This window comes from Morone saxatilis, unplaced genomic scaffold (genome assembly GCF_004916995.1).
Source record: "Morone saxatilis isolate NCDOM2014 unplaced genomic scaffold, NCSU_SB_2.0 Contig7, whole genome shotgun sequence".
Classification (NCBI taxonomy): domain Eukaryota; kingdom Metazoa; phylum Chordata; class Actinopteri; family Moronidae; genus Morone; species Morone saxatilis.
This window is the reverse complement of record NW_023340246.1, coordinates 9,188,112-9,208,775: the sequence shown is the minus strand read 5'-3', so window position 1 is coordinate 9,208,775 and position 20,664 is coordinate 9,188,112. Positions and strand designations below refer to the sequence as shown.

General features: G+C 38.9%; 2 protein-coding genes across 3 annotated transcripts; one reads left to right on the top strand and one right to left on the bottom strand.

Annotated features, from left to right (window-relative positions):
• Nucleotides 1–614: 614 nt before the first annotated feature.
• Nucleotides 615–3,284, top strand: hddc2 (HD domain containing 2). The gene is made up of 5 exons (XM_035678177.1): nt 615–769; nt 988–1,090; nt 1,267–1,335; nt 1,417–1,555; nt 2,432–3,284. The coding sequence occupies exons 1-5, from the start codon at nt 711–713 to the stop codon at nt 2,590–2,592; spliced, it is 531 nt and encodes a 176-aa protein (XP_035534070.1). The 5' UTR covers nt 615–710; the 3' UTR covers nt 2,593–3,284.
• A 71-nt stretch (nt 3,285–3,355) lies between these two features.
• On the bottom strand, nt 3,356–19,944 carry tpd52l1 (tpd52 like 1). 2 transcript variants are annotated; one of them, XM_035678175.1, is made up of 11 exons: nt 19,835–19,944; nt 17,513–17,611; nt 15,677–15,850; nt 13,557–13,577; nt 11,873–11,991; nt 11,600–11,748; nt 9,431–9,532; nt 7,740–7,754; nt 7,107–7,145; nt 6,448–6,508; nt 3,356–5,628 (listed from the first exon to the last, which is right to left on the bottom strand). In XM_035678175.1, the coding sequence occupies exons 1-11, from the start codon at nt 19,851–19,853 to the stop codon at nt 5,506–5,508; spliced, it is 921 nt and encodes a 306-aa protein (XP_035534068.1). In that variant the 5' UTR covers nt 19,854–19,944; the 3' UTR covers nt 3,356–5,505. The 2 variants fall into 2 exon arrangements, with proteins under 2 accessions (XP_035534068.1, XP_035534069.1); XM_035678176.1 differs by lacking the exons at nt 7,107–7,145; nt 7,740–7,754; nt 13,557–13,577; nt 15,677–15,850; nt 17,513–17,611.
• Nucleotides 19,945–20,664: the final 720 nt, after the last annotated feature.

Genomic DNA, 20,664 nt, shown 5'->3' with positions numbered 1-20,664 from the left:
CAAATATTGATATATGAGATTGTCTGTATGCCACTTTCTTGCCAAACCATGAATATTTATATATATATATATATATATATATACAATTGACAATACCCTGTATTGGCTCTGTGTAGTGATGCTAAATATCACATTATTAATAATTAACATTACAAATAATTTAATTACTTTGGCTGTAAGATTAAATGACAATGTTGATTTTAACTTGTAACCAACAATCTTTCATTATTGATTAACATTAATCTATATAGATTGAGTGATTAATTAACTGATTAATGGGGTCGATCACTGAGTTTACAGAGCTCATGGTAATGAATTGTTTTGTCTGACCGACTAAATAAATTCAGTTTTTTATTACAAAAGAAAAAAAGAAAATATTCACCTTCCAGAAGCTGGAGCAAGGAAATTTCAGCTTAATGTCTTATAAGATTACTGTATTATCAAATTTTAGCCAACATGTAAGACTAAAAGGAAAATGCACTGTCAAACAAAAAATCTTCACTGATTATCTGCAGTGAAGTTAGTCTCTACAAACACAAACTGTCTCACTAAGCTGGTGGAATACGTCATGAGACGTAATATTTAAGGACAGATCGATTTTTCGGTGCCCCTGATGAGTTGTGTGTTGTGGCTGACGTTACCTGCAGAGGGTCCCGCGGACCGGCTGGGTGTACAGGAACGTGAAGAAACCAGAGAGCGTATCAGACCACATGTACCGCATGGCCATGATGTCTCTGACCATCACTGACCCCACAGTGGACAAGGACAGGTACTCCACTCACACAGATAGAAGCAACTTTTCCCAAAAATGAAAGTTACTGTCTAGTATCTACTGACAACGGACACTAATTACTTTCAGTAGACGTTAATTTGATGACCGAACAGCTGTTGTTTCATTTCAAAGATTTCAACTTTGCTTATGCAGCATGGTCCAATTACTTTGTTGCTTTAGCATGCTCATACATTTTTTCTCCTCACTTCTTTTAGATGCATAAAGCTGGCCCTGGTTCATGACATGGCAGAGTGCATTGTGGGAGATATCGCTCCATCAGACAACATCAGTAAAGCAGAGAAACACAGGCGAGAAGAGGCAAGTGACCACGGTCGCTCACATCAGATCCAAACACAAGAGTCTCTTCCTGATACGTCCTGTTTTACTATTAATGTATTATTCTAGATTCTAGTATTTCTGTTTATTTTGATGATAATGATGATGATGATGATGATGATGATGATGAATTATACTTCTCCTCACTTCTCTCTCAGGAAGCGATGACACACCTGGCAGGTCTTCTGCCTGGTGGACTCAAACAGGAGATTTATGGACTGTGGGAGGTATGACCCTGTGGTTTGTAGCTGAACAATAATAATAATTGAACTAATTGAAGAGCAGACACACATTTGTCTCATCTACAGGAATATGAGACCCAGAGCAGTCCAGAGGCCAGGTTGGTGAAACAGTTTGACCTCCTGGAGATGATCCTGCAGGCTCATGAGTACGAGGAGCTGGAGGGAACGCCGGGAAGACTGCAGGAGTTCTTTGACTCCACCAACGGTACGTCTCCAGTGTGTCACTGTCCTCTTCTGCATTTCATGTCTGTTCCTCTCCACTTCACTGGATCTCATCACTTAAAGGTCCAGTGTGTAACATTAAGGAGGATCTATTGACAGAAATAGAATATAATATTCATAGATTTTATTAGCGTATAATCACCTGAAAGGAATCGTTTTTTTGTTACCTCAGAATGAGAGGTTTTTATCCACAGCCGCTGTGGTCCGCCTTCCATGGAGAGCGCCATGATGAGCCGTCATGTTTCTACAGTAGCCCACAATGGACAAACCAAACACTCACTCTGGACTGGGCCTTTCGCGTTTTTTGCTCGTTTCGTGGCCCCCGTAGTTTCTCCTATACGCTTGGAAGGCTGAGCTGTTTTCATTGGGTTGCAATCTGAAACTTCACCAATAGATGCCACAACATTTTACACGGTCCTTTAAGTCGCTCATACTTTGACGTCACGTTTCCTTTGTTTTATTCGGTGTATACATATACTATAGCAACTAAAGTAGCTTCTTATTATATTTGAAGCAACAGACCAACAGTAAATAATCCAGAGTTGTGCCTCTAATTCAAAATGAAAAGCCAGCACATATTACTATTAATGTTTGGTGTCATTTTAGGCTTCGAGTCATTCAAAAACTAAATTTGACATGTGCGGAGTTTTAGGAAGTATGTGTGTTATTTTTATTATCTTTTTCTGTGTCTAGCATGAAGGAACTGCAAACGTTAATTTCGTTATACCACCTTGTGTTGTACAATGATAAATAAATGTCCTTTATTCCTTGATGGTTAACAGACCAAAGAGACAAATGCACATTTGTATTTCACTGATATCACTGATCAGTTGCTGTTACTTACTTTGTTTTTTCTCAGGTCGTTTCCACCACCCAGACGTGCTCCAGCTCATCAGCTCTTTGAATGAAGAGAGAGGATGTCACATGACTAAAACGGATGAAACAAAGAATTCTGGGAACTCGCAGGCGGCTGGTGCAACGTCTTCACAGCCAAGTACGACTTCACACACCTCCTCCTGACTGCAACGCACACAATACCTCCTCAGTGGAGAGACAGAGACGCTGGACTGTAACACAGAATATGTGTATGAGGATGCACAAACACGTCACAGGATCAGAAGCTAGTGTGGAAAACTGTAGATTGGGAGTTTCAACTTCTCCTCATTTGCTACAGTGTAACTGAGGACAAGGACACATGGGTATCTGCAGCTATTTGATCCCTTTGTCTTCTGTGTTTTACCTCAATGTCTCTAGTACAGTATGAGGAACTATAATAGATACATTCTGACAATTAAACACTGCCAGATAATATACAAATGCAATAATTTGTCAAAATAAATGGGTTGAAAATGTAATAAAAAACGGTATAATTTCCCAGATAATGTTCTCACATTATTACATTAGTTCCTGTTTATTCATGTATAGAAACTATTCAACTAGTTTCTATTACATTTTGACACGTTATTATATATTTGTATATTATCTGGCAGATGTTACATCATAGGGCTGTCTATAAAAATATAACAATGGTGCTGCCGTCAGTAAATAGTGTTAATGCATTTTCTGATGCAGTCTTATTGTACAATATACAGATTTTGTGAAATAGGTTATAGAAATACTGCTGGCAAATGAGCACTAAATTATTTTCAGTATGTTGCATAGACGTCAGTTGCACATTATTCCACCTTTACTACTTTATGTTTGGTTGTTTTATCTGTTTATTCAACAAGTTCAGTCACAGCTTTCAGTGTTTATTGTAAAAACAGTCAATTGTTATATTTAGTTTGGTTTAGACGAGTTTTAATATCGATACATCAACCATAAAAACTGTTATTTATAATGACGTGTAATTAGTTGTATGAATACAGATGAATACGTTAAACACAATGTTATTTTTTTTTCAGTGTCACAGTTATGCCTTCTGGTGTGTTTTTTGTAAAAAGGTCTTTTCATTTCAGTTCATTTGTATTTCAACCCAACACAATATACACATGTAAAATATATACTGTAATTTATTTTCCAATGACAGTCATCAGTTCAGTTATTTGGTAAAAGATCAGTGCTGGCAACTTTTTCTTGTTACAAAAGATCTTTCAGTACACGATTCATGACATGAATTTTAATAAATACATTTCATGAACAGACTGAACTGAACATGAAATGACCCAGGGCATCTTCTCAAACCACAGCAAAGAAAATAAAATCACATGAAAGACAATAAGAAAAAAACAAACACAAAACAGATTATATATTAAAAACACAACATTACTTTGATGGCAAAGTTATGCAGTGGACACAGAGACCGTTCTTGAAAAGTTAAAAAGAAAACAGATTTTTAATGTTTTGTGGCACCAACCTTTTTATAGATAAGTAATAAAAACTAAGTCCATTCTTTATTTCCGCATTTAACAGGGCTAGTTCTGCAAAAGGAAGCTAAAAATCAGATCAGTAAGTAACAGCATGTCTTGGATTTCAGGGTCACATTACAGTCCAGGGTGGTTTTACAGCTACTGCTACAGTCTGATGTTATATTAATGTTAGATATTCCGTATCAGTTACACAGCATTAGGCATCAGATCTCCTATCTAAAATAACTCAGACATTAAGTTTTTAGGGGAGGTGATGTGGATAAATGGTAAACTTTTACGTTATCTGGACCTCCACAGGTTAAAATCTTTTTACCTTCAGCACTTTCAGAGGTACAACCGTGCAGCTCTGGCATTTTTTATTTATTTTTTAATCTCCAGCATCAGATTTAATTGTCCAAAGTGATAAATAAGATTCTGTTTGACTTCCTGTTTCTTGGCAGTCAAGAGAAAACAAAAATAAACTCCATTATTACATTTACACATGGAAACCTGCACTGCACATGGCAAATACATTGTTTCATGTATTCCTATAGACTAGTTAGTCCCATAGTGTAAATGCACTGAATAAGTGAGAGTATGATCCAGCATTCAAATAGGCCCCAACCCAAACTGTCCGCAGCAACGTGTGTGTTTAACAATCGGCCATAACAAAATCGTATGTCTAAGTGTAAAATAATTTATACTTCTTGGGTTATATACAGTCTTTTTAAAACATTTTGGTAAAAAGTCCTAGGTAGTTGAAATAAAACATAAAGTGCTTTTTTAAATTTTTTTAAAAATCAAACAGATATATTTCTAATAATAACCAAAGGATGTACTTTTGTATTTTTTGGTATGAAAGTAGTCATAGTGGTGTAGACTTTGGATACTGCACCAACATGGCTGTTTCTACTTATGTTGAATTTACATAACAAAGAAGGAATTCATAACCTCTCATTTTGTGTGTGAGGACTTCCAGCTGGGATTTGACAGCTGAGTTTTTCCACTCGTGACGAAGTAACTACATGAGCCAAACCATGAGACGCTCTACTTACAGTAAGTGACAGAAAGAAAATACAGGCCAGAAATACAAAGCTTTGGTTCTTGGATTCTGCTCATCCTCCTTTCATTTCTTACAAAAGACTTCACTGCTTCTCCCCTTCAACCCCATCTGATCCAGCATCTGTGGTTTAACATGGTTTGGAGGCCACTGGAGGGCAGGTTGGTTAAATCCAACTCACTGAAGGAGAGTCCTTCAACAAAAAGATCAACCATGTCCACTTATAGGTGTTACTAAATCAAAGGTAGCTTTCTTGATCCTTCAAAATAAAAGTAGACATCTGCTGCTTTAGAATATTTAGAGTAAATCTAGTCCAAACAAGAAATGGTGCCAATTTTCTTTCTAAGCATTTAGGGTTGCAGGAAATTCCAATTGTTAAGAGACTTACTCACATATATGGGATTTTTGCATCAGATAAAAGCATTCTGTAACATTTCAGTCAGAGCCTTGAGTAAGATAAGTACTGCCATACAGCAGTGATCAGAGTTCCTGGTTGAAGATCTGCCTCGTGGTGCGGATGCAGCTCTAACACGGCCTCTCAGAGCTGTCCGTCAAGGTGTTAGTGGGAGTGTCCTGAGAGCTGGCGTTCGCTGCGGAGGAGAGGACTTCCTCAAAGCTGCCTCCGGTCTCCGAAGCGCCAACCTTTGTCTATGAAACATGCAGGAAAAATAAAATAGGCTGTCATCTCTGAATCATTACTTGCATCTTTGCTGCACTGCTGTAGAACAGACTCAAGGTGGCAGACTTTTACAAAGACTTTCACTCTCAGACACAGCCAGTGAGCAAATAAGAGGATGAGATCAATGTTTTAATTTTTTTAAATACGAAACCAAAGCTGAAATGTAAACTACTAATTGAAACTGCTTTTGTTTGAACACTGCAGTGTTTTTGAGAGCAAGTCACAAAACAGCAGAGAATCTAACTTCTCTGTACACACTTAAATTAGACAGTGGTCTTTGCACTGGCTATCGCAGAAGTACAGACAAAGGATGGAGGTCTGCTGCTGCCAAGGCTGCATCAGGATCAGTGTGAATATAAATAACCAACAGGCTGTAAGAGTCAGAGTGTAAGCTAGCAATTACACCCAGATTATAGCTCTGTTCTCTCTGCTTCACTCCCATTTTATAACACTCAGAGACGGTTTCTCTGTGTGGCTTTCACTGCTTACTACTAAACAAAGCAGTGTTTGCATGTTATCCATTAGGTGTGACTGTCAATATTTAATCAATAGCAAATAGTCACATGCCCTGCGGTTATATACATTCATTCAACCTTTATTTATAGTCGAGAGATCAGTTGAGGGACGACCCTCATTTACAATGACATTGAGTCAATTTACAAAGATAGAGAAAAGCAAAACAACAAAGTATAGTAACCATGCTTTCAAAATAATCTATTATGACATTTTAACGCCTTGAAATAAGTCATACAAACCCTCTATCACACACACAAACACACACTGTTTACCTTGATAGTGGACACTGTATTCTCAACTTTCTCCTCAAAAGACCTGAAGCTGGGAGAGTTTCTGTAAAAAGCAAGCAAGAAAGAAAGGCTACTACATTCATATTTTAGAACAACTGCACAACATTATTTGCTCAACTATTTCCTGACATTATAATACGGGTAAGTCACAAATGTCCTTCCTTCTAAAAGGACTGTATTTACATGTGTTGCCTTGTAAACAATAGCTTATTACCCCACTCTGGGATACATTAAGTATTAACTAATGGCATACATTGTGACTATGTGAACTGAGGTATGAAAAGGGCAAAGAAAACATCAGTAGGGGGTGTAAGCAGGTGTCAATACCATCTGTTTTTAACTTTTCCCAGGTTTTTTAGCATCAGAATGAACTTATTACCACTCAGCCACTAACTAAATCAGTGTCAATGGAGGGGACACCTTAAGATTTAAGATTTACTTTATTAATCCCCTATTGGAGAAATTATTTGAAACAGTTTGCTTTTGCACTGTACCTGGTGTCTGAACTATTTTTATTAATTTGTCTAAATCAGAGTAAGGTCGACTTTTGTGGCTAAAAATGACAAAAAAAGACGTCATACAAAGAGAAGAAAAACACATAAATTGACTCACACACACAAAAGCAAGCAGAGTGTGGTTACCTCATGGTGGGCATGCTCATAGACTGTCTGATAGAGTAGCTATCCCCGGAGAGCGTGGTAAGAGAGGAGTTAATGATTAGTACAGTTTATACACACACACACACACACACACACACACACAGCCAGAGCTGCACTGACCCACAGAGTTAGCCAGAGAAATCATTGTTTTCTTTTGATATTGTGCTCATGCAGAGTCAGTCCCACAGCCACTATTAGAGGATGGAATTGAGAGAAGTGTGTAGGGTATTATTCTGTGGTGTGATATCATAAAATACTGCAGCTCACACTTAATTCAGTTCATCTACCTTCAACCATCTGTTCAATAAAATCAAAAATTGCTGAAAAGTGAAATCAATCTCAGCCTGTATTAGCTTAACTGTAACACTTTCCTGCAGCTATTCATGATGCCTTGTTCACATTATTCATTGAGACAATTTATTGTCAGAGACCAATATCAACTAGATCTGATTCTGAGCTGAGACAAGAACCACCTGACTGACTGACTGCATCCATACTGTACCAAGCGGTTAGCGCCATCAGCTGATCTGACAGATCTATTGAGTTAAGACTCGCTGCCTAAGACTCCTTAGTCAGGAACAACTAATGTGACATAATCAGCTGTGTGATTCTTACCCTATAGAGTTGGACCTTGGGGAGCATGGAGGAAGAGGGAAAACATTTTAAGATACTTTGACAGATCTCAACATTTATGTTGTTAATACAAACAATTTCTATATGAAAGGTAAACTGCCACTGGGCAATATGCTATATATTAATATTAATATGCCATTAATAGTATAACAACCTCATATCTCTAAACTCAAAGCAAGTGTACAAAACTACTGTGGGAACCAGACTGTCCTGAACTACACGTTATCTAAATGTTCTACTGAAGTTAAACATTACAAACACACAATCGTATCTACACTAACACCTAAATGATGATTACCAAATGTTTTGTACACAAAATATCTATGTGATCTCACACACACACCCACCCACACACATTAGAGTTAAGAGTTAGTTGTTGAAAGAGAAATATGACAGAATTAACAGTGGTGACACAGAAACACTGCCCAAAGTGTGCACAAATACAAATATTTGATATATTTATGATTGATTTGATGTGAGAAAGGATGAAATCAGCTTTTCTGTTACTTTGTCCATTATATCAGAAAGATAGTTCCTATCCTCTTTAAAGTGACATTCACCTTTGCATATACAGTTTAAAATAGAGTTTTCTTGTTGTTGCTCATATAGTAAGAATCATTATAGTAAACAGTGTCTACACAAACTACACACAACCCATGATAAGACAGTGGAACAGGTAGGCAGATATAAGAAAATTGTTATATGTTGCATCACTTTAGAGAAACTCAGTTTGAAAATGGTCGAATATTTCTGACTGACAGGACAAAATGACATGCGAGAACACACTTCAAACACAAATCCACAGCAAATGCATACAAACATGCTGTCTGTATGTGCATACAAAGCAAAACTGCACACCATGAGCAATAAACCACAGGAACATACCTTCGAGGGAACAGTAACTCTAGACCAACCATGCTGGAATAATCAGAGATAATGCATTGTTTCCTTTCTGAACTTTATATTCCAAACATAGAATAAGCTGCAGTGTACCCAGAATCAGCAATACACCATCTGCCTTTACAATTGTCTTTAATTCTCTCCAGTTAGCTTTGTTTTCCAATTAGAAAAGCTTTAATTCCTCTTGCACATACATGAAGTCACACAGGCCCACATCCTCTAGCTCTCTCCTGTCGTCATGCACACAAATGTTTTATTTATTTACACGCAGGACAATGCAGCCGAACACACTGTAGGTTGACTTTCAGCGTCTCAAACAGAGCAACACAGAATGACAGCGAGGCAAAGAGACAGAACAAGAAAGAGAAAGCGACTGAGGAGGACAGACTTTGCCTCTGGGCTCTTCAGCTCCCCACAGAAAGCAGCTTAATGTGGGCTTACATAATCTCAACTTCCCCCTGAGCTGGATAGAAGCAAGAGTCAAAACTCTGCTCTCTGAAAGACGGGGATGAGTAACACAAATAAAACCGTGTCTGTGAATCGGAATTAAAAGTGGAAAATGCATCAGTGGGGGAATGGGTAGGCTGTGTTATGATAGGTCTGAATATGCAAAGTGTGTTAATGGCCTTTACGATGGCAAAAGGCCACCATGGCTGTAAAAGCCCCACATATTTACATAATATATTAGCAATAGAACGCAGCTGACATTGGTAAAAAGTTCCCACCCTGTGTTGAAGCGACACTAAATAATCAGATGTGACATCGCTGTGTACCTCATGTCCCCGAACTTCCTGGTGATGGCGCTGCCCAGTGTGGTGAAGGCTGCTGAGGTTTTCTGTCCTGCTGTGGACAGCGTCTCTGATGTCTTCTTATAGCTGAGACATAAAGAAGGTGCATTTAAAATACGTCATTACGGTTTATACACACACACACACACACACACACACGCATCAAACTCTTAAATAAATACATCATCATCCACACATCCATACAAATGTATATGGATAATTATGAAGTGGAGAAACACATACACACACAAACCTAAAGCCAGATAGAACATATGGGATCATCACACCAAAGTGCCTTTGGGTGATTTTGCCATTATGACTAATCACATACATTTTTACTAATCACCATCCCAATCACGGGCAATAAAACCCACGCAACTTGTTTCAACATTTGATTTGTCATTGTCTTAATTATCACTTACTGTGTTGCATCTGGTGGTTTAATTTTTAACAGCCTGGGCTGTCAACCCTTTTTCACAACAAACTAATTTCCTTCAGGATAAACTGCTTCACACCTACAGTACACTGGTGCACCGAGCTGCCCAACAAAGCCTTTACTGTTAGATCTTTGAGTCTCCCTCCACTCAAAGATTCTTCTTGTTCCTACAGTTTGATGTTTGAGCTTCATTGTGCAGAATGGTGTGTGTGCAGAGTTTGACACTAGAAGGATGTTTTTCACATGAATCTGCTGAAAGAGGAAAGTTTCTTTGTGTTCATCGAAAATCTGATTATAAGGGGCGGGGCCTACCAGCATGATTTGTGACATCACAACTAGTTTGTAAGTCAAATCCTGGTCCAGTATGTAATTTATATGTGATGTAGAAACTTGAAGCCACCAGGGCACACACACTGAGAATGGACTTCACAGCGAAGAAGGAGACATCTTGTGTCCAGCAGGAAAACCTTGAACAAAATCTGCATATTTATAGATTTTTAATGAGGGAGGAGAAGCAGATCAAGACATATAAAAACATGTCTGGAGGGGATCTTTAAACCAGTTATTTTGGTGGTGTTTACACATTTGTGTTCCCTAGTTACACTTCTCCTGTGGTCACACTACTTCATTATACATGAGGACGGCGACTGTGTGTGTAAAGTGATCGCCGGGTTGAAGTGTAACTGGATAAAAAGGGAGGCCTCTAGAGACTATCCCCTTGCTCCTCTCTGTCTCTTGGTGTTTGGGTAAGAGCTCACAGCTCATGGCTCTGATGAGGAAATTAGGTTATTCTTCTGCACACTAAAAGGCAAAAAAATGTTACTTGTCCAACAAGTCCTAACCTGATTCGGAGGAACATTAGATGTATTTCAGTCATGATAATGGAGTAAAAATCTGGTTATTTTATCCGAATAGTCAGGCAACAGTTTAAGATATTAATGTCATGACTATGGGGTAGGGTTGCAAAATTCCAGGAATATTCAAGGTGGAAACTTTAATGGGAATTAACAGGAAATTGATGGGATAAAATGGAAATACATCTGTATTTACCATGTCATATAAAAGATAGGAACAAACCTTTTACCATATCTTAAGCAGACATACTTTTATACCCTTCAAACAGAAATAAAAAATCAACAACTTGAGTCGACCCCCCCCCCAAATAAGTTCCCTAAGAATGTATGATTTTATATTGCAATTGTACATATCTTCCATAATTCCCAAGCTGAACTTTCCTTGGCAGCCATGGCAGAGAACATTGAATTTAATTGGCATGTACGAGTTCAGAAAATGGCATACAAGATAAAACATTATCGTTTCTACTAGAATGGACAGGACATGTTCAGCTAATTGTGTGTCAACGATAGCCTTTAGCAACATGTAGCCACTGGATGTGTTTTTAATCAGGTTTATGATTTTCTGTTACACGGAGCACAACAAAGATAACAAACATGCTGTGCAGCCAGGAGCAGAGGATTATGTCTTTTTAATTGGGTTTCTGATATCTGTGTTTATAACAGACACTCAGTTTGGAGCATGGCGCAAAATTAGCTGTTAAATAAAACAACAACCTGCTCTTTGTGTGTGTGTGTGAGTCCTGTGAAGGGCATCTATGTTGACAGCAAACAGGCAAGCCATTCAGTCATGTGCACACCAACGGACATAAACACACACACTTTCTCTTGTTCACTTTGACTCAGTTAAACCTGCAAACGTACGCCGTGGAGGTCTGCATGTCGTGCCAGCCTCTGCTGAAGTTGTTTTTGAGCTCGCTCAGAGGAGTGATGCCCAGTTTCTGTTTGAGGTCTGCGTGCTGCTTCTCTTTGGACAACAACACCTGCTTCAGTGTGCTGATCTCCTCTTCCAGCTGGAAATACACACAAACAAAGGACAAAAAGAGCTACTTAACAGGCACTCGTCCATTTTCTGTCCTCGTGATATTGACACTTCTTGTTCTTTCTAAGCCCGAGGACGTGCATGGGTGGACATACTTTAGCTAATTCTTGCTGAATCTCCTCTCTCTCCTCGTCTGTCATGATGGGGTTGCTTAAGTTGACTTCTGATACAAAATCTTCATCAGCCTCCCTCAATGGCTCAGAGTCCAGAAAACCTGAATAAAACACACACACACACACACGGTGAAATGTTCATTAAAACCTCTGTGTGACCTGTAAAACAGTGAAGGAGACGCACAAACAGAAAAGAGGAAAGAAAGAAAGATCTTTGAATTAAAGTAGTAATTTGATTAAAATGTTTTCTCATTTATAGCCAGGCACTATAAAACTCCTCGGATCAAACGCATCAGTTTGTCATAAACTTCTTGCTCCTATGAATCCTCTTACTGTAAGTTGCTTTGGACAAAATGTATTATTATTGGTGTTAATAACGAGTTGAACTATCTTGTACTTTAGATGCAACGTCAAAGGAAACAAGTGCTTCTGACCTTCACTGTTTTACTTAAGATCTCTGGATTTTCTAAAATGTATCTGTGAGCTGCAAACTGTCTGACAGTCTCTATGTCTGAGTATCTGTCTGTCTGTCTGTCTGTATGTCTGACTGTGTCTGACTGTTATGTAATCTGTGGCTGCAGCCTGTAGCGCTCTAATCGGGATTAACTGATGTGGATTATCTTGCTCTAGCTCTGATGACGGACACTACGGACTGCCGCACACACACACAAACAAACAAACAAACAAGATGCTGTTTCTGAGGTCATATTGAATTTAAAGTTGCAATATTGGACTTTAGTGGTTGACAGAACAAATAAAATAAGAGATCTTCTACTTGAGACCAAATTAAACAAATGATGTCTTGCCTTGGCACCTATTCCCAATAAAAAAAAGAGTATGACAGCGTTTATGAAATCAGAGGCATAACAGAATATAAAAAAATATTCCCTAAAGTAATAAAGCAAAGCAGTTTTATATAGAAAACACCTTCTTTTACAGACTTAGAAAACAATCTTCAGAACATAATATTTCCAGCTCAGGGGGAAGTTTCTGCCTCTCACAAAAACACCTCATTATACTTGTTCCGCACTGTATTTACTTCTGCAAACAGCACTGTGTCTCATACACACAATTACACGGCCACGCCCACACACACCAGCACAGGCTCAGCACTACATGCACTTCTAAGAAAAAAAAAAATCAATGTCAAGCATCTCTATGATTAAAACATTCAGGCAGAGCAACAAATCTGACAAACACTGTCACCTGACCTGATCAGCTGACACCAGAAACACACTGAGCCCATCATTAGGTTTCAGACTTGTATATTTCCTTCTATAACGTGAATTATTCTGCAGATAAAGTCGAGAGCCCACAATGATGGCATTATTAAATAGGTGACACACAAAACTGTAATTTGCGGGAATGAAACAAACATGGACAAAGAGTAAAAGTAAAATGAGAACAACTGATTTACACAGAATTTCCGTCTGATTAGCCGTGTATTGTTGCAGGAGTTCTCATATTTGTGGAAGGCAAATCAGGTCAGACAGGAAGCACACAGCACCAGGCAACAGCAGGATGACTGCGTACACAAACCGAGAAGCGCAAATACAGGCAGGTAATCGGGTCGCTGTGTTTGTCGTGGACCTGTGAAGGTTTTGCATGTAAACTGTATCTAGAAAACACAATTTTGACAGAATTGAAATGAGAAGGATTACTGTACCTGCTGTGAGGTGTCCTCTCTCTTAACGTGGCAGCATTATAAGACAGGTGGCGACAGAGTAAGTTTAGTCAGGACTGACCAAAACAATAGTTATAACTATACCAAACTTCTGTTCACAGTTCAATACTGAATAATACAAAGTCTACGGTTAAGAAAGGGATGCATCACTACATGCAGCAAACACACTTACTCTTCACAAAAGTGTAGCTTACAGCACTATACTCAAGCACAGCATGCACCAGTACATAGCAGGGAGCTATTTCTGCTACTAAATCACACAGCAGCAGGACAATCAGATTTTTTAAACCCCTGTGGCTGAGATGGAAGCTTTTCAGGTCTGTCTAAGTGAACTCAGACCAAGTTGTTTCTCATGTTCACAAAGCCATGAGATGCCAGAAATGCAAGGGAGAGCACTGATTTAAATACTGTCCACCAGGGTCTATCAGTATTATTTAGAAAGTTATATTATATAGTAATTAACTTAAACATAACACATTAAAAAGGCACTCAAGATGCAACATGCTAAGAAGGCACACATCCACAGCACAGCATCTCCACTTCAATTCATTTTGAAGTAACGTTACAATATTCGTTTTTTTTTTCCTTTAATGATGAGTGACCATATTGGTGCTACATTTAGCATACAGGTAATCTAAATAAGAAGCATGTTGCAAATGGTTTCTTTTTAGCTAAGGCGGGTCACTTTTTAAGCGTACGCACCTTTTGTAATAGCTAAGGCAGCTTTATTTTTAGCTAATGTGTGTGCTCGCTAAACTTAAACCATATAAAATAATAAAACTAGAAAGGTTTGACATGACATGAAGGCATTTTTTTCCAGTTTATATTCAGAACAGGCTGTGTCTGTGTGTTGTGGGAGTTTCAGTGTCTGAAAAATGTATGTAAGAATAGTGAGAGTCACATGCCTTGGAAACAAAAGGCACAGTGTGTTAGCCACGTCTTAAAGGACATGGAATAGTGCCAACACTGTTTAAAGATCTTACGGTCAAATGTCAAATAAGGTTACACACAGTTTTTATGGTGGTTTTGAAAGATGGTCCCTGTCCTTTGTACTATAATACACTGCTGTACCAGTTCCAATTCTCTGGAATGGGAAGAATGCTGAAACGTGAAGTTAATGATCTCAGTCATGGTTCACTGCATGAAATCAGTTAGATGTCTCTGCCCAACACGGAGGTGGATCAATGAGAATTTCTAGTTCACGTTACACAGGCAACATTTTAAAGCGATGTGAACAGGCAACTTACTAACTCATCTTATCAGTTTGTTCCGTTTACACAAGTGAACATTATTCGTCACTGAATTTGTCATCTACATTGCTTTTAAACGTGCTCATGTATATAACCAGTGTACACTATCTGTAGGAGCTAATCGTATTCTAGGGCTGTAAAGGTCACGATTACATTTTAAGGCAATGTTTCACTTTTGGTTGAACATTTTTTATAAAGATTTGATGGCCATTCATTATACATTGGCATTCGGTGACCCATAATCTGTAACCACCACAACCAATATCCATTCCTGTTTTTTCCCCCTTTCACATGTCAACATCAGTTACTGGACTAATTCAATGTACAGTCCTTAGTTTAATTGAATTCTCATGTTTTCAATTTCGCAAAGTATCACAGATTACAACTAGCTTAATATATTTGAGAGAAGGCAAAGCTTGTGGAGCTGCAATTAAAAAACATTTCCAACAGACCTGGACATTATACTCTATAGCTACTGTCATTTATTCATATATAGGTCGTCTATGCAGACATACACTTATACCAGTGGAGACTTTATGGTCAAATGTCAAATAAAATTACATTAGAAAGTTCGAGTAAGATGTGTAATTTACTCAAATTAAAAATATTAAGTCTAACAATACCTAAATCTGCCTACAGATAATATACCCACACTATTTTTTATTGGTAGGTTTGAATCCTTTATGCTGCTAGAGATCAAACACAAAGGATTTGACCTCAGTGTCTTCAGTGGCAGCTTCAGCTCCAGTGTGGCTGTAGGTTGCCACAGAGGTCAGTTCTTACAAGAAGTAAATGTTCAACCAAAGTGAAAGACTGTCTGTTCTACAGGCTCTAGTCTATGTCCCTCTTCACCTGTGCTGTTCAGTTGCATGTCCCAAGTGGTGGACATGACCCAGTTGTCAGACTGAGACGATGGTTGACCCCACTGATCCCCTGATGGTGAAGTTTTATCCCATTCTGTCAGATTTTCCCCATTTTGTGCCACTGGAGCCAAGTCTTCGCCACATGAGCTCCTTTTAACCGATTCTTCGTCAGAGGGACAAAACATACCCTGACTCAAACCTGAGCAAAGTAACAGTTCAATGTATTTCAGTACATCTTAGACAAAACAGTGCATGATTCATCCTATTTTGCAAGTGATGAGTCTGCTTTTAATGACTTTTTTAGCTTAACTGGCAAAAAAAAAAATGCAAAGTCTGATGATGAGCCATGTGAGATTTTAGCACACAGGAAGCGTCTGTAAACAGATCAGAGGGCCACCTGGTTAGTGAGTCTTAAAAGAGGGAAGTCTGAGCTCCCGTGAGAGTAAACAATGGATCAAACTCCCACAGCTACAATATGCTAATTCTACTCTATGTGGCATTTAAAGTCTTATTTTGTTGCCACTCAAGTAGAATATAAAGCTAGTCCTCATCAGCTCATTTTGTGGCTGTCTGGTTGTGGGAACCTGTGTCTAAATCTAATTTTAAGAGCTTCAGATTATTCTCTTTCCACTGTGCTCACATGATTGAAAATCATAACCATTAAACCATTTAAAATCATTTGTTAAATCAAAGTGTCACAAACTGACACAAATGAAGTATTATTCCAGTATTTGGGTACAGGTTACACTAACAGAACCTTTAAAGCTTACACAGACATTAGTTACACAGACATTGCACAAACGGCAGGAGGTGGGTGTCAGTGGAGGCCCAACAGCACATTTTTGCATCTAATGATAAGCAAATTAGTTATATTTGTTATTCATCTGACAATGTAGGCAAACGTTCTGTGTTCTGTGTTCAGATTTATTACCTAATGGATCCTAAATTTAAATTCTTACTTGAAATCCCTAAACAGTTCAATTAAGTGCCATTCACAGAGTATTAAATATTCATCTGGATTTGGATTTACTGTACTTTGATCAAAGCCAACCTGAACGTTTTTGTGGAGTAAAGCTGAAGTAATTAGTCAATTAGCTGGAAAGTCCGATATATATCAGTCGATCGCAGCCATATCAGTATCGTATTGATATCGGCGTATCTGTCATTCGATATGTGCTGATATGATACACTACTGATGTTAACTATAATCCTTTATTTTATTTTGTATTCATTCATTTATAGAATTGGTTGACAATGTAGCCTATACGTTAAATTAGTGAACATGTTAAAGAATATTTACAGCCGTCTGTGTCCCTTTGCATGGTCATATTGGTGCGGCTCAAGAATTCACTTTATGTGCCACCTTATCAGGAATGGGTGGATTCTTCCCCTCTTACATTGGTATCGACATGGACAGAAACAACTCTGATAATTAAATATATTTTGAATCAAGCAAAAATACCAATGTCCCTCTCTTTTCTCTTCTGTTTTGACAACTGGAAGAATGGCACTTTCTATTGTATTGATTGATCAGAAGTGATCCCAGCCTTGCTGTCCGTGCTCTCAGACGACGCTCACCCACTCTCCTGACCATCGCTAGTTAAATCCACACTGAATCACGCCAGGAAGAAAAAAAAAAAACGCCGCTGCACTTCTTCAAACACCCCCAGGCCAGTGACGTCGCTTCAACAGGTGATGTCACCAAACGCACACGCACTGACGTCACTTCCTGTGATGCGATCGGCCGTGCAGCAGCGTTTTCCCACCCTGTGATCCAGTCTGGATTTTGGACGTTTTGTTTCTACCTGGGAGAGTTGAGTCTTACCCTGCTCTCCCTCGTGTGTGGCTGAGTTAACCCATTCCTCTCCAGGGCCCATGCTGCCCCAGTCCACCACTGCATCACTCAGAACACTAGAGTACAACTCTGCAGCAGAGCAAGGCAGCAGGGCGAGAGGAGACAAGAAAACGGGTTATATACACACATGCACAAACACAAACACACACACACACACGTCAATCCTCTTGGGAGATTGGGTGTTTCTCCAGTGTCCATCCCGGCGCTGTCAGTAACGTGGTAATAGTGAGGTCTGTTTGGTTACTGGAGTTGCTGTAGGCAGCTTATCTGAGTCTGCATTTACACAGGAACAGGAAATCTGCCTTGTCCCCCTTTTGTGGCACAGATCTGGACATCTTGGAGCTGTTTAAACAGGATATACCTGATTCCTGCTGTTTAAAAGCCGGCGTCAGGGAGCAAATCTGTGCCACACAGAGTTAACGACGAGATCTTTAACTTTAAAACAATTAAGCGAGGATATCCAAGATTATTGAGCAATCAAAGTTCTCTGGTCGCTGTCGAAATCTCATTACACCATACTCTGCACTGCAGGAAGGAGCGGGCCAGCATAAGCGCACTGTTGTTTCACTAACGGCGGTTTCCTTCTGGTTTGACTTGTGCTAAACCGCTTTTTCAGGGACGAAAAAGGGTCACAGATTTCAGTGTAAAACATAAACATGAATAGACAATGACAACATCACTAAAGAAGCAAGTTTACATGACATTTATTTCTAAGAAACAGCATGTTTGTGACTCCTAAGGACCTTTCCTTTCTGAAGATCTTGCAGATGAACTTCAGTGGACCACAGTATCCACCTTTGTGCTTCCTTTTCTCTCATGATAATAACAGACAAAGCAGCACTCATTAGCCCACTGTGATGTATTTCACCGGCTGTCTGGTTTGCTGTTGAATCAACAGAAGAATGCGGAACAAATATACATTTTAACATTCCCGTTCTTTACTCTCCGTTCTCTGTTTCTCTCCCCCCTTTCCCGTTTTCCTGGGGTGGAATACCTTTGGTCACAAGACTCCCATTTAGCCCGCTGGTCATGTGGCTATGTTAAATCAGAGGCCGGGGGATGGTCATATGGCTGCAAAATCAATTGAACCGGAGGCCGCGCTGCCTGCAGTAAGGCCGAACAGCAACAACACTGTGCACACTGTATAGCATGTTCATTCATTCAGGCATTTCTTAAGACCTGGGTTGATTACAAACCTTCAGGATTTTCCCATAATTAATGCAAATCATAATTTCCATCAAGTTCAGGTTGAAAAAAAGGAAGCGTTTTGCCCTGCTGACTCCCAGTGAGCCATAGGTACGTATTCAGACCTGGAATGCAAAGGGAAGCAATTAACTATCTGTATACACAAACACCGCCTTCATCCTGCTGACTGCATGGGAGTCATTCCTGTCCCCATTCCTCCGTAAACACTGACTGAATCAAACAGCAACATGTCAGTCTCAACTATTACACTTTCTGTCGGTTAAAATGTCCTTCAAAGCCACATAAGGACATAAACATGTGGTATTCTTATTACTGTAAATCTCTCTCACGAATGAATTAAAACGACTTCAATGAGTTTTAATGAATTCATCTCAAAACAAACCAATCTTCAATTAATCCATCAGGGTTCAAAACAAAAGAGGAAGATGCAGGAAACCAAGTGCAGATAAGAGGGCGATTACATTGATTTCAGGAGATCAATAGGGAACTGGCATGCTGCTGATCTTCTACAAATACCAGAAATACCTGACAGCTCATGCATTAGACCACCAGACAGCCTCTGAGCCAGGAAACAGTATCCAGCCACAAGACTTCATTTGGTCTGGAGTTTCCATGATGTCTTGAACAAACAGAAACACAAACCTACAGGACACCGGCCAACTGAGCATGCCAGAGTCTTCCTGTCTGCTTATTTGTTTATTCAATCAGCACTAGAATGGCATCACAGAGCTTTATAGAAAGACAGCAGCATACACATAGAAGGTCACTGAAGATAAAGGAAGAAAGAAAGTCACATTTAAGAAACACACATGTTTAAGAGCACAAGCTGCAAGAATTAATAATTCAATAAATCAATAATTAATCTATAAACTAGGAGGTCTCTGCACTACTTCCACTACAGAGTCTCCCAGTGGGCTATTTGCTGACATTATTCATTCCTTTCATCCTAAACCAGAGGCAGCCTCCGTTTAAGTCCAGCTCATTATCTGACCAACAGCGAGCTGACAACAAGCAGCAGCGACTTTCTTTAAACTTGAGTGTGACAAATAAAGAGTTTGTTTTGAACACGAACCGACGCGGACTCACCTTGTTGTCTGGTCTCCATCAGCGACAGACAGGTGAGTTTCCCAACGACCTCCTGAGACACACAGGCACCGTCAGCACGCGCAGCACCGGCCGTCGGGTCACTGTCTCGGGTTTCCTCTGCTGTCACGCGCTGGGAGAGCTCTGGGGCGGAGCTTCGAGCACGAGCCAATGAGCTCGCGCGGTTGTAATTTGCTTATTTGCCTAACCGGACGTACGGGAAGACTGCGCTCATTGGACACAACAACAGATGTGTTTGAATGAAATACAAAGAATAAATAAATAAATACATGTGTTTGTCAGCGGTGGAGGAATAATAATAATAATAATACAATTATTATTATTATTATTATATAATATAATTATTATTATTTACTTAAGTAAAAGTAGCAATATCTCAATATAGAAATACTACAATTTTACAAGTAAAACTCCTGAATTCAACAACTTACTAAAATAAAAGTACAAAACTATTATCATCAAAATTTCACTTAAAGGGTCAAAGTTTAAGGAACTTTTGTAAATGTAGGGAAATAAGTTCCCTCTGAAATGTAGTGGAGTTGAGGTATAAAGTAACAGACAAATACTCAAGTATTACCTCAAAATTGTACTTAAGTACAGTACTTGGGTAAATGTACGTTCCACTACTGTTGTATGCATACAATATTTCCCTTTAAACCTCTTATACAATGTATTTTCTTCTAGTATTGTATGTAATCCTTAACATGAACAAAATAAACTATTACAAATACTATATTATTATTAATTCAATAATAATAGAAATAACCTAATTCAATTATATTTAATAATAAGCCCATTAAATGTGTAAATTA

Excerpts from the sequence above, each read along its gene's own strand:
- hddc2 (XM_035678177.1), top strand. The coding sequence starts at position 711 with ATGTACCGCATGGCCATGATGTCTCTGACCATCACTGACCCCACAGTG. Across the intron at positions 1,336-1,416 it reads AGATTTATGGACTGTGGGAG|GAATATGAGACCCAGAGCAG; the intron begins GTATGACCCTGT and ends TCTCATCTACAG. Across the intron at positions 1,556-2,431 it reads GTTCTTTGACTCCACCAACG|GTCGTTTCCACCACCCAGAC; the intron begins GTACGTCTCCAG and ends GTTTTTTCTCAG.
- tpd52l1 (XM_035678175.1), bottom strand. Across the intron at positions 6,509-7,106 it reads ATGAGCATGCCCACCATGAG|AAACTCTCCCAGCTTCAGGT; the intron begins GTAACCACACTC and ends TGCTTTTTACAG. Across the intron at positions 5,629-6,447 it reads ATACAGTGTCCACTATCAAG|ACAAAGGTTGGCGCTTCGGA; the intron begins GTAAACAGTGTG and ends CATGTTTCATAG.